This window comes from Oncorhynchus masou, chromosome 32, assembly GCF_036934945.1.
Source record: "Oncorhynchus masou masou isolate Uvic2021 chromosome 32, UVic_Omas_1.1, whole genome shotgun sequence".
Classification (NCBI taxonomy): Eukaryota; Metazoa; Chordata; class Actinopteri; order Salmoniformes; family Salmonidae; genus Oncorhynchus; species Oncorhynchus masou.
In genome coordinates, this window is record NC_088243.1 from 68,789,895 (window position 1) to 68,803,376 (window position 13,482).

The 13,482-nt window shown below is 41.9% G+C and overlaps 1 protein-coding gene across 5 annotated transcripts in view; it reads left to right on the forward strand.

Moving 5' to 3' along the window:
• Positions 1-84: 84 nt before the first annotated feature.
• Positions 85-13,482, forward strand: part of LOC135526515 (prominin-1-A-like) — a 96,119-nt gene continuing 82,721 nt past the window's right edge. For 2 of the 5 annotated variants that reach the window (XM_064954955.1, XM_064954956.1), the window contains exon 1: positions 85-771. In XM_064954955.1, coding sequence (XP_064811027.1) covers positions 534-771 — 238 coding nt within the window. In that variant the 5' untranslated portion in view covers positions 85-533. The remainder of the gene's footprint in view (positions 772-13,482) is intronic. The other 3 variants (XM_064954957.1, XM_064954960.1, XM_064954958.1) reach the window with 2 other exon arrangements.

A 13,482-nucleotide genomic window follows, 5' to 3' on the forward strand; every position in this document is an offset into this window, starting at 1 on the left:
GCGGAGCGCTTCCCATTGGACCAACTGTTTCCCGGGGCTCCCACAGTCAGTAGACCGAATGCGCGCGCTTACACGCTATATGTGCTATATGGCATCCTTGGGACGTCCCTTAACTGATTGAAGTTGACATTTAAAATGGTTAAGGCAATGGTTAGGGTTAGGTTAGGGGTATGGTTTGGGTAAGGACGTCCAAAGGATCCCAGATAGCAGCAGGCAGCCAACCGTTCCAGCAGCTCTCCCGCACAGATGCGCGAGCCAACTTGTCAGTTGGTCTCATTTCGGAGGGGAACGGAGCGGTTCGATCCGAGCGGTATGAGGAACAACTGACGGTGGAAACGATGATATACACGAAATCTTCCCCGGACATAATGACTTAACCTGCAGTCCCACTGCTCACCCCTTCCCATTTTATTTCCACCTCTAGAGATACGGACCGAACGTTAGCGAAATTTCTGTACCATCTCCATTGTAGACTATCTCTCCCTTTTGATATTTTTTAACCCCGTACATTAAGGTTAGAGTGTCTTGACACGATGTGGAAAACCGGGCTCCTTCTCCTCTTTTGGGGACTATTAACATCCAGTGAACTCCAGCAAGAAGCAACGGAGCCGGAGCCCCGAAATCAACCACCGTCGGGAAAGTTGGATTTTGGCTATGTGCCCCAGGGAGTTTACAAAAACCTCGCCTATTACGAACCTGGAGTAATAGGGATACTGTTCCACATGGTGCACGCTTTTCTATACGTCGTGCAGCCCAACCCTTTCCCTGAAGGTAAGGCATCGATAGTGCAATGTTTTGATGCCCATTGAGCTGTCCCTAAAGATTTCGTAATAGCGTTTCCTCATTTAGCGTCAACACTGTCATGTGTCGTTTGTAATGTTTGGCAATGGCAAAATAAGCTATTCTGTATGAGATTTTCAAATCATGCCACGAAACACTTGATGTATTTGGCTGCTGTGAATATGTCACTGGTGTATGCAAAACATGCCCATCAAATCCTGAAAACGGTCTTTATTTGCATAATATTTATCTTGTGCCTTAAATTCATTCATGCATGTACAGTATGTGTCCACAACAGACAGTCTACTTGAAGGCAGTATATTGTCTATAGTGTACTGCCCAGAGCCTGTGTCAACATAATTAAAGTGTTACTGACCTCTTGCTGACTGTGTGCATCATGTGGTCACTGGTCATTAAATAGTTTGAGCACCCAATGCACCAGAAAACGCCATAAAATAGGTTGGGAGGTGGTCCATTTGTCCAATTAAATTTGAATGCATTAGGACTAACTTTCCATATACTCAAATAAGATGTCTTTGAAGTGAGTATTGGGTGGTCACTTGAATAGAGGGGTTAGTAGACAAGACTACCCCATATCTGTGTTCATAATCAATTGGTAAATCTGGAGGTTAGGAGTGGCTCCCTGTATCACAGATTTAATTAGGTAATCCCATAATCTGGAATGCCATATGTTGCTGTGCTTTTAGTTTACAGGATTGTCAGTCATTAATTGAATTAGCTCAAACTCACTTACTCAATAGAATAGATGTTCAGTTTGTTCATGGGATGTAATTGAACTTTTGGGTTCTATTACACATCTCAAATGAGTGTATTAGTCGTTTACACAGATTTGCAGGTGCAGTGAAATTCTTGTTTCTAGCTCCAACAGTGCAGTAATACCTAGAAATCTTTAAGGAAAGTTGAAATCCCATGTTAGAGATAATGAGGTTTGCAATGTAAAATCTGGCTTCTTCTGGACAGTGCATTAAAAAGGTTCTATGAATGTTAAATTGAACACCCAAATTAATAATATGACCATGAATTAGACTGTGTGCGTGACCAATAAGCTAAATATATTTTAGACATCCAGACATATTACTATAGGGGGTTCCATCATTTTTTCAAATTCATCTTATGTTTAACTTTTTTTGAATTCTGGGAAACCGAATTGCCTCGACTGTATAGACACGTGTTCATCAATTTAATTGGGACAATATAATGCACGCATGGAGATTTAGCATGATAATCCAGCAATCTGTCAGGCCTATTTTGATTAGAGGGGACAGGCTGTTATGGAAAAACCCTGTGGGACTTTCAGGGCTACACAGTGTACCAGCCCCTATGCTTCCCTGTAAACTGTAAACTTCCATATATATCCCATTTGAAGGCCAAATAGTTCAGGTGGGAGCCAACAGAAACTACTGGTAACGGAGCCCACCAAGTCTTAGTAATGGTAAGGGAAACCTTTCTTGCACTGGCAAGGGGTTAGGGGGTGTCCTCCTCCCTAGCACATTAGAGTAACCCTAATGTCTGTGACAGTCTTCTCTTGGTTACTATCACATTTTTAGGTAAGACCCAGATGCAGACAGTGTCGAAGAAACAAACATTTATATCTAAAACGGGCAGGTAAACGACAGGTCAAAGGCAGGCAGGGGTCAATAATCCAGAGAGGGTGCAAGGGGTCCAAAACAGCAGGCAGTCTCAAGGTCAGGCCAGGCAGGGGTCAATAATCCAGTAAGGTACAGAACAGCAGGCAGATTCAGGGAAGGCAGAAAGGTCAAAACCGGGAAGGACAAGAAAACAGGAGCAAGAAACAGGCAGGAGCAGGGGAACAAAACACTGGTAAGTTTCCCGAACAAAACAAACTGGCAACAGACCAACAGAGAACACATGTATAAATACACAGGGGATAATGGGGAATATGGGCAACACCTGGAGTGGGGTGGAGACGAGCACAAAGACAGGTGAAACAAATCAGAGTATGATAGTTACACAGTACGGCAGGTAGTCTAGCGGCTAGAGTGTTGGGCCAGTAACTGAAAGGTTTCTGGTTCGAATACCCGAGCCGACAAGGTGAAAAACTGTGCCCTTGAGCAAGGCACTTAGCCCTAATTTGCTCCAGGGGTGCCGTACTGCTGTGGCTGACCCTGTAAAACAAAACCTTTCACTGCACTTATCCGGTGTACAGTATGTGACAATAAAAAAAACGAAGTATTTTTTTTCCATCACCAACTGGTGCTGTGACAACTGCAAGAGACGATAAGGTCGGATTTCCAAAACATCCATCATTTTGTTAGGATTTATGGAATTGCCTACATCACACTGCTAAACTGCATGATGTTATCATTCAGTTGTTAATGACAGCTTTTCTTTACTGCCCGCCAACCTGTAAGAGCTGTTATTAGCAATATAGCAACAGTTGTCAAGTTGTCTATCATTCCCACCCACTCATGCAACCAAGCGCTAGGCTATCTAACACATGGCCAAACACATGCACATCACCCACACATAGTCACACAGCAATAGAACCAGTAAAGCAAATGACTAATTTATGTTGTTCATCCATTTGCTGTCATTTCAAACCATTTGACTTATGGTAATAGTACTGTTATGTAACATAAGTCACCCTACACTTGAGACTAGATTTTTTTTATGCAGTTCCTGCTGTCACCCCGAATCTGTTGGTGTGAGGCTAGAGGGATTATAATAACTACAGCCATGCAAATTCCAGTTGAAAAGTGCTCTGTGACAAATAGAACGTTTTCTCATCAACGGCTCAATTCGCCACGTCTGCTTGCAATACCCTCTCCCCGAAGTAGCTATGACAGGTGTAATATTGACTCCATGGACACAGCGCTTCAGCGAGAAACAGGCATTAGTTAAGGCTAGGGAACAGTTGCCAGGGAAACACACACACTGCCAGGCATGGTAGCCAATGTATTTTTGAATTCCTTCTTTTTGCCCTGCATATGAAGTGTGAACTGAGACAGAGTTTGGAGGCAATTACTGCATTTTAGCGGTTTTAGCAAACCATATTTCCACTGTGCTGGAGGTGCTCCGCTGAGAGAAGCCTTTCAATCACAGTATTGAGTGTCTCTATAGAATACATTGTTTCCGTTGACATGATGGATTTTTGGTTTAACCCATGGAAGGAGAAAGTGTTACATATCAGTAGCCCCTGGCCTTGCGGCATACTAGGGAAGAGGAGCCTGGTATTTAAACCATAACAGATAATGGGTTTAAACACTAATATCCTCTTTAGCTCTCTTGGTATAGGCCTAGGTGATAGCAGGGCCTAATCCTAATTCACACATGATACGCTACACTACAAACAGTACGTCATGCTTCTGCAGTGCACTGTGTCTGAAATGGCAGTTATGCTTTTGTGAATGTTAACGGCAGCTGTGGGATGATGGGGAATTTAGCGGGGCAGAGATTGGTCACAGATGGCGTTGTAAATGGGCATCATCTGTGGTTTTCTCCTCACAAAGATCCCCTCCCTTGGCTCTGCCGGATCCTCTCAGGACATCATGGTTGTGTCTGAATGGCCCTGCTACAGTACGTACTGTTTACTAAGTGTACTAACAGTATGTACAAGACACTGTTGAGTGAGACGTAGCCTATGCAGGAAGCTACAAATATGAGCTTATGACTCATCCATCCATATGGAGCTGGAGCATGCGTCTTTGTCCGTCACTATGTTCTCTTTATTTACTGACTGAAAACAACATGCCCCCTTTTCCCAGTTGCATTGCATTGTGGGTATGAAATGGCGATTATAGCCTCCTTCCTGAGTACTGTACATCAAAGTCCTACTATGCTACATCCTGTCCATGTCAGTCTGTTGCTCTTCACATTCAGATAACGCTCCTTTGTGAGTGGGTTGCATTCAAAACATCTGTCACTTGCATATCACCCCATTACATGTAGGAATATCTGTATCTATAGCTCTGCTTACTGTTACTGTAACAGGAAGTCAAGATGTGAGTGGGCTGGATGTATGGAGCTGTTTGTCTGGTGTGTATCTATGCCTGTCACAAACAGTCATGTCACTTTGGTGACTGTGGTGCCCGTGGTGTGGTAATGCTCCAAGACAGCCATGGGCATAGCCTAACATAATGCCAGCTGAATGCCTGTGGCAACGTGCCACTCTGTCACATAGCTTAGTAGGCCTATGTATTCTCCTGCACCCTATTGAGTCATTTCATGTATATGTTTTATGATTTACATGATGCTTTGTTTATAGACTTAATGTACTTTTATCTTTTATGCCATCTGAAGTAGTCTATAAGGCCACGTCTTGAAACAGGCTGACAAAGAGTATTAAGTGACTAATGTGGACATTCTGTCCATTGGGCTCAAACTGTGCATATTATGTAATATGAGCACAAATAGATCTCCATTATTCTGACATTGTCTGTCATTCAGAGCCTATCATTATGTGCAGTTAGTGTTTCAGTCTAGCTATTGCCACTTCATTGTGTAGGAGCAGGTATGACTACATCGTTGATATCAAAATAACACAATAGTTTTCACTGTGGTCCTGATATACTGCCAAACCAATTGACTAAATAACTTCAGGAAGATAATGATAGATAATCATAGAATCGGATAGTGTGAGGAAACTAGTCATTCACACACCATCAAAGGCTGGGACAGGTGCTTGGAGTTATTACTTTCCTTTCGGATGACTTAGGCCTAAATAAGTTGATTTGTGACTACTTTGGCTTGTCTTCCCACACTGTATTTAAAGTCGACTCAATACTAAAGGTGCTCTGGATGGGACACAACTGGGACAGCTATTATAAATGGTGACCCATTACATTGAGTCTACTTCTTTTGAGCTGTTCGTGTTCATTTTGTTTTTATAAGCTTCTTGCTTGATGTGTGTACAGCAGAGAGGGCATTTATTTGTAATGGAGTATCGGACATAAATTGATTGAAATGAGGACATGGAGTCGCCGACCATCACTAATAGCCAAGCAGGAGTTATTTTCTTCCTACTGTACAAAGCAAATGTGACTCACCACCTGGATTCAGACTTATGTAGCAAAATTAGAATTTCTGTTTTTTTACATTGGATAAAAGTAGAGACTCAGAGCAACAAAATTGTATATCATGCACTGTATTTGAGGAACAATGGGAAAGCAAATCTGCTTTGAAAGTTTATAAACTTGAAAAGTCACTTTTGAGAAAATTACATTTTAGTGTTTCGGTGAGAGAGCTCCTGTCTGTCTACACCCATTCAGCTTCATTCACACTCTCTTAAGCTTTAGCCCCACCCATCTCCTTGCGTTCAGAGCGCACACTTGACGCTCTGGCCGATGATTTGTTTACCTCTGGATAACATGTAAACAGCCTAACCAGCTCTGCTGGCAGCAATTTCATTATGCTTTTTTGCCGATGTTTACTGACACCGGCCATATTCAACAGGTGTTGTACACTTAAGCTTAAGACATGTAGCTAGCTACCTAGGTAAACAATTAACCTAGCTAGGTAAACAACATGTAAGTTCACACACATCACGTCACGCCACCTAGCGTTAGCTAGGGAGCCAGCCAGCTGACAGTACACTTTAGCTTGAAATTAAACCACATTCTGTCAAAATTAGAAACGTGAAATATCTGAAAATGTAACTAGCTAGACTATTTTGCCCGTATACATCATCATGCATGGTGGACGCGTCTCCCTGTCACGGATCCATGCCACAAATGCCCTTAGTTTGAAGACGTAATCCAGAAACAGGTGTTTTCCCATCTCTTTAGCTATCATACTCTAATTCCACTGATTTCAAAACTTGATCCTCCAGAGAGCGGAGAGAACACTTATGCAGCTACATAAAAAAAAGCCGCGTTCACCTTGATTACCAACACAGACTGACCAGCTCAAATAGACAAAAGCCTTCTATATGGTAGACCAATCCAAACTCATCTCTCGGCATGTCCAGCCCACCCGTCTCAGCCAATCATGGCTAGTGGGAAGGTTGCTGTCTTTTTTATGTGGCTTAACCAACAAGGCTTATAATTTAACAATTTTATTCGTATTTACAGATGGAATGCATGTTTGTTATTAAGGCACATGAAAGTTCACATGTTCAAGAAGTCATTTCTGGACAAAAATGGATTTTGATAACATTTTTTAATGTTCAAACTGCTCTCCTGTGAAGTCGTGACTTGCGACATATGCCTAGTTTTCTGAATCGGGTCACAAATGCCAAAACCCCCACCATCGCTCTTTCCTTTAGTGCCACCATGGGGTGGCAGGTAGCCTAGTGGTTAGAGCATTGGACTAGCAACTGAAAAGTTGCAAGATCAAATCCCTGCGCTGACAAGGTAAAAATCTGTCGTTCTGCCTCTGAACAAGGCAGTGTTCCTAGGCCGTCATTGAAAATAAGAATTTGTTCTTAACTGACTTGCCTAGTTAAATAAATAGCTACCAAGGGACTGGTTTGTGTTGTAGGTTATCCTATAAGCATTATGCCTATTCTGTCAGGCTTCTTAAGTATGTCTTGAGGCCAGCAAAAATATAGCATATATTCAGAAGCCCAGTCTGCCAACATCTGATATGCATGATTTACAATATTGCCTGAAATCAACTCCTCCCATTCAAATGCAATGACACTCAAAGATCAGATGGAGGTTGAGTAAACCACCTCCTCACTTTCAGAAATATCACTGGAATCAAAATCCACTCCTTTTTGCAGACACAATTCATTGGCACGGTTCTCAACTTTTCAAAGCAGTTTGAAGGCAGAACACTTCTCTTCCATGCAGTTTTTAACTAACTAGGCTGACACATGAATTTCTCCTCGACTTTAAGCCAACGCTGGAGAATCCAAGATTAAGTCTGAGGTACAGGCTCATGTCCCTCCCCTTGTGACGGTTGTATTTGAACCATCCAGAAAAAAAGCTTTGCATAGTGTTCCACATCAGTGTGGTATTAAAGAATATAAGACGGAACCCCTGCAGGTACTCGATTCTCCCAAGGGGAAGGCAGCCAAAATGCTAGTACTGAATGAAATGCTTATTTTTAGTGGAGCTACTTTCTTTCACACAGCCTTGGATGGGATTTGGTCCAAGCTGCAAGACAAAGAGCTGAACTCGGAGAGTGCCCAGTGCTGAAAGACTCCTAATTGCCCCCACAATATGTGTTACGTAAAACCTTTTTCTCTGTAAAGTGAATGACCATTCAATTTGCCAGAAAATCTGCATGTAGGGGGATGCTCTTCAACAGGAGTGGCACAAATTGGTTAAAGTACATAAAAAAAGGTATTTCCTGAAATTCTGATCCAAGAGGCAAGCTGTATCTCATTAATTGAATCTTGCCATACCAAATGCCAGGTTGGCATAATAGCAACATGAGAATGGAACAGATGATAAGAGATATGGCATTAAGATGGCCTGGGACTTTGAGGCTTTCAGGTAATGCTATAATGACACCAGCGCTTCAATCTGCATAAATTCAATCTGCCAAAGAGTTTAGAAATGGAGTGTGATGGAAAGACCGAGAGAGAACCACACATAAAAAACACAGTAAAAAGGCAGGGAATCCACATAATAAAACAGTCAAAGAACCAGACAGGAAAATAAACATAGCAGTGGTTTTCTCATAGAGTAGCCAGCTAAATAGAAAAAGTACCCAGCCAGGTGCCCCTGGAGGATTCAAAATGTTTTACTGAAGGAGCTATCTTTTGGCGGCCTCTGGTACCTTCTAATGCCTTGATTTAATCTGGAATACATAGCAAAATTATTGAATACTTTATTGCATTTACCTCCCAGATTGGAAAAATGTGTTGCGGTATTGTGTAGAAAGACATGACTTTCCAATTGAAATGACAGAAAATGTATGAAATCAGTGTATTGTTAGTTGTTTTGGATATCATCTAGGCCTATGTGAACAGACTAAGAGAACATTTAAACCATCTTCTCTTGATATTAGTCTTATTTGCAGTTTTACTGCAAGATATGAATTGCCACAATGATGTTTGTTCTTCAAATTATGTATTTGATAAAAACAGACCAAATTAAGTAAATAGCCCACATTATCTTGAAAAACACATTTAAAGGTTCAATAATACAAGGGCTATATCATTCTTAAGTATTATATCGTTCAGATTTGACATAGCCTAAATTATTAATAAAATATCTTTCGGGTGGGTTCATTATTTTTGCCTGATTTGTTAGTTTTTCCCCCCCAAATTCCGTTTTCTCCGTTGAGTTTTTCCAGGTTTCCAATTGAAATCAACTCTAAACCTTTTATCTGCTTATTTGTAAATTAATGAATGAGGGAATAACACACACCTGGCCAACTGTTCAGGGGGGGACCACATATAAAACAGGTTGTAATTCCTACCCCTTTCTTATGATTTAGATGTAAATACCCTCAAAGCTGAAAGTCTGCACTTTGAGCTCATATTCATGATTTAATTTCAATATGCTGTGATATACAGCTAAAATAATAATAACTTGGTCAACGTCCCAATATTTATGGACCTAACTGTGCATAGAGATAAAAGAGGAAGAAAAATGTAAAGATGAAGCCAAGCAGCAAAAGAAGAAGAGTGACAAAGAATGAAATAGATAGCGTGTTGGAGAGAGAAATAGAGAGAGCTGATACATCATGAAGAGACTGTTGGGGCTATGTCTTGCTCGGGCACGTCATATGGATCAGGCCTTGGAAGCTGAGCAGGCGAGCATGCCGCTCTTCTGGTGAATGGATGGCATGCCATGTATCCTCTACGTCGTTTAGTTCTGCTTCATGGGCGGGCGCAACCGTGCCTACTGGGAGCTGGCACTGGGGACATGGTGAGTTGTAATTGCAGATGTGCTACATTAAGGGTCAGCCTGTCAAAGCCAGAGATGACTACCCGGACTACCCACTCTGCGTGGCATCAGCTTCAGTGCCATTCATGCTGTTTTAGAGTATGCTTTTAGCCTTACTACATTTGAGAGAGAGCAAAGTTAAATTGATCACAGACGGACTGTTTCACAATGCAGGGGTGAGGTTAAGTTCATGTCACAGTGCAGGGACAAGGTTAAGAGCATGTCACAGTGCAGGGGCAAGGTTAAGAGCATGTCACAATGCAGGGACAAGGTTCCTCTTGAATCTCCCCATCCCGGATCCGGGATCGTGACTAAAGCCTCAGGCTCATTAGCATAACGCAACGTTAACGATTTCTGAAAATCGCAAATAAAATGAAAATAATGCGCCTGCTCTCAAGCTTAGCCTTTTCTTAACAACACTGTCATCTCAGATTTTCAAAATATGTTTTTGAACCATATCAATTGACTAATTTGTGTAAGAGTATGCTAAGCTAGCTTAGCATTTTGAGTAGCATTTAGCACGCAACATTTTCACATAAACCAGATAACCAAATAAATAAAATAATTTACCTTTGAAGAGCTTCGGATGTTTTCAATGAGGAGACTCTCAGTTACATACCAAATGCGCAGTTTTTCCTGAAAGCGTCTGTGTGTAGGAGAAATCGCTCCGTTTTGTACATCACATTTGGCTACCGAAACGAACCGAAAATTCAGTCACCTACAACGTCAAACTTTTTCCGAATTAACTCCATAATATCGACCGAAACATGGCAAACGTTGTTTGGAATCAATCCTCAAGGTGTTTTTTCACATATCTCTTCATTGATATATCGTTCGTGGAAGCCTGCATTCTTCTATAAATTCCATGGAAAAATACTTGCAGCTGACTTTTGCGCACCAATTTCGGCGCAGGACACCGGGCGGACACCTGGTAAATGTGGTCTCTTATGGTCAATCTTCCAATGATATGCCTACAAATACGTCACAATGCTGCAGACACCTTGGGGAAACGACAGAAAGGGCAGACTTACTCCTCTCGCATTCACAGCCATATAAGGAGACAATGGAAAACAGAGCCTCAAAAATCCTGCTCATTTCCTGGATGCCGTCTCATCTTGGTTTTGCCTGAAGCTCACGTTCTAGGGCACGCACAGAAAATATCTTTGCAGTTCTGGACACGTCAGAGTGTTTTCTTTCGAAAGCTATCAATTATATGCATAGTCGAGCATCTTTTTGTGACAAAACATCTTGTTTAAAACGGGAACGTTTTTCATCCAAAAATGAAATTGCGCCCCTAGAGTTTCAACAGTTAAGAGCATGTCACAATGCAGGGACAAGGTTAAGAGCATGTCACAATGCAGGGACAAGGTTAAGAGCATGTCACAGTGCAGGGGCAAGGTTAAGAGCATGTCACAATGCAGGGACAAGGCTAAGAGCATGTCACAATGCAGGGACAAGGTTAAGAGCATGTCACAATGCAGGGACAAGGTTAAGAGCATGTCACAATGCAGGGACAAGGTTAAGAGCATGTCACAATGCAGGGACAAGGTTAAGAGCATGTCACAGTGCAGGGGCAAGGTTAAGAGCATGTCACAATGCAGGGACAAGGTTAAGAGCATGTCACAGTGCAGGGGCGAGGTTAAGAGCATGTCACAATGCAGGTGCGAGGTTATGAGCATGTCACAGTGCAGGGGCGAGGTTAAGAGCATGTCACAGTGCAGGGGCGAGGTTAAGAGCATGTCACAATGCAGGGACAAGGTTAAGAGCATGTCACAATGCAGGGACAAGGTTAAGAGCATGTCACAATGCAGAGACAATGTTAAGAGCATGTCACAATGCAGGGGCGAGGTTATGAGCATGTCACAGTGCAGGGGCGAGGTTAAGAGCATGTCACAGTGCAGGGGCGAGGTTAAGAGCATGTCACAATGCAGGGACAAGGTTAAGAGCATGTCACAATGCAGGGACAAGGTTAAGAGCATGTCACAATGCAGAGACAATGTTAAGAGCATGTCACAATGCAGGGGCGAGGTTAAGAGCATGTCACTGTGCAGGGGCGAGGTTAAGAGCATGTCACAGTGCAGGGGCAAGGTTAAGAGCATGTCACAGTGCAGGGGCAAGGTTAAGAGCATGTCACAATGCAGGGGCGAGGTTAAGAGCATGTCATTTAGCTCTTGAGGACAGGGATTGGTTGATGTCAGGGATATGTCTTTCGAAAACCAATCTTAATGCTGATTGGTTAAGGGCCCAGCCTAACTATCCTTAGCCCATCAAGGAGTTTTTCACACGGACACTGAGTGCAGTATTTCTCTGCATTTTTATAATTTTTTTCCTGACATGAAATGTCAAATAATCTGGAAGGTTAGCCTATTGATGGGACCACAAGTAAGGTACACTTTAAATCAGATGGCAGACAGAAAATTGCCCCTGGGCCGTATGTTTAAGACCTGTGCTCCTGACAGCAAGCAACACATGATGACACAGCTCTGTCTGTCTTATTGGCAGAGTGGGGTAGATTTAGCTTGCCTCCTCTGATCAATAGGCCCCCACCCTCTGTAGTTAGAGTTGACTGTCTGTCATTGTCGCCATGACACTGGTGTTAGCTTCTGAAAAATTATTGCTCAGTTTGTGGTGCGAAGCATTGCGGTAGCACATATTGCTAGCAGCATTTTATCCAAAGACTGTTATACTAGCTGTCTAGTCTGTGTTTATAAATGTGCAATGAGCATGAAACACAATTATATAAGAACTGGCAACTCATTCAGAGAAATAAGGTAGGCCACTTGATTTCAACACCTGAACAAAGTGGACAGGCTAGCATGCTATTCAAACGGTTAGAGATAGACAAAATGGTGTGTTCATAACAATTCAACTGTCAGCTAGCAAATAGATCCTCTAAAGATTAGCTGGATATTCACTAGCACGTGGGATTGTGTTGACAGATTGTTTATGAGACGTGTTAATTTTCTATAATGCCTGCTAGAAGAAGTTAGTCATTATTAGTGAATGTGCATTATGCATGGTTCAGGTTAAATTTGTAACAAAAATGTCATTTTAATAGACAGGCTTGAAAGCCAGATCAGTTAACTCTAATGCAAAAAAAAGCAGGTTTTGATCAAATCATTAAATTATTAGTGGGTCTTATGGTTGTGGAAGGCTTATTAATAAGAATATTTCATTCATTCAGATCTAGGATGTGTTATTTTAGTGTTCCCTTTAGCTTTTTGAGCAGTGTATAATTAAACCCTGAAATCATTAGATTATTGCTGACTGTTTGAAATGCAGTGTGCTTGACCTTTAATTGTACAACAAAGCTTATTTCGACAGATTTCGACATTTTTAGGCAATATCGCCCAGCCCTAATGGAAATCCTAAAAACTAGGCTAAACTTGGAATGTGTGATGTTCCCAATCTTGCAGTAGGCCCAGGCCTAACCCTTTGACTGTACTGTACTGTGGATCCAATCCCGACAGAACCATGTGTGGTCGTGTAGTGTAACGAAGAGCTTTCATGTTAGTTTGACAAATTTGATGGTCTTTCATCCAGTTCTGTATCACATCTTATGTCTGGATCCATTAAATGAAAGCGTTCCACATTTCCATGTGTAAAAACACATCTCTGTGCTTTAACTCGATTGCTCTGCCTTTTAGTTGCATATTACAGAATTATGTTATAATGCCATAACAATGCTGTAGTTGAAAGAACAATTCCAATTACATGGCAATCTTACAATCCCAGATTTCCTTTTGGTTTTACTTAAGTGCTTTGAGTGAATCATGTAGCAAACCAAGCAGGAGGTCATATCCCCACACAAAAAAAACTATAGACTGTTCTCTGTGCCCTGTTACCCTTCCTTCCGCCCACCACAGTTGATCATAATGAT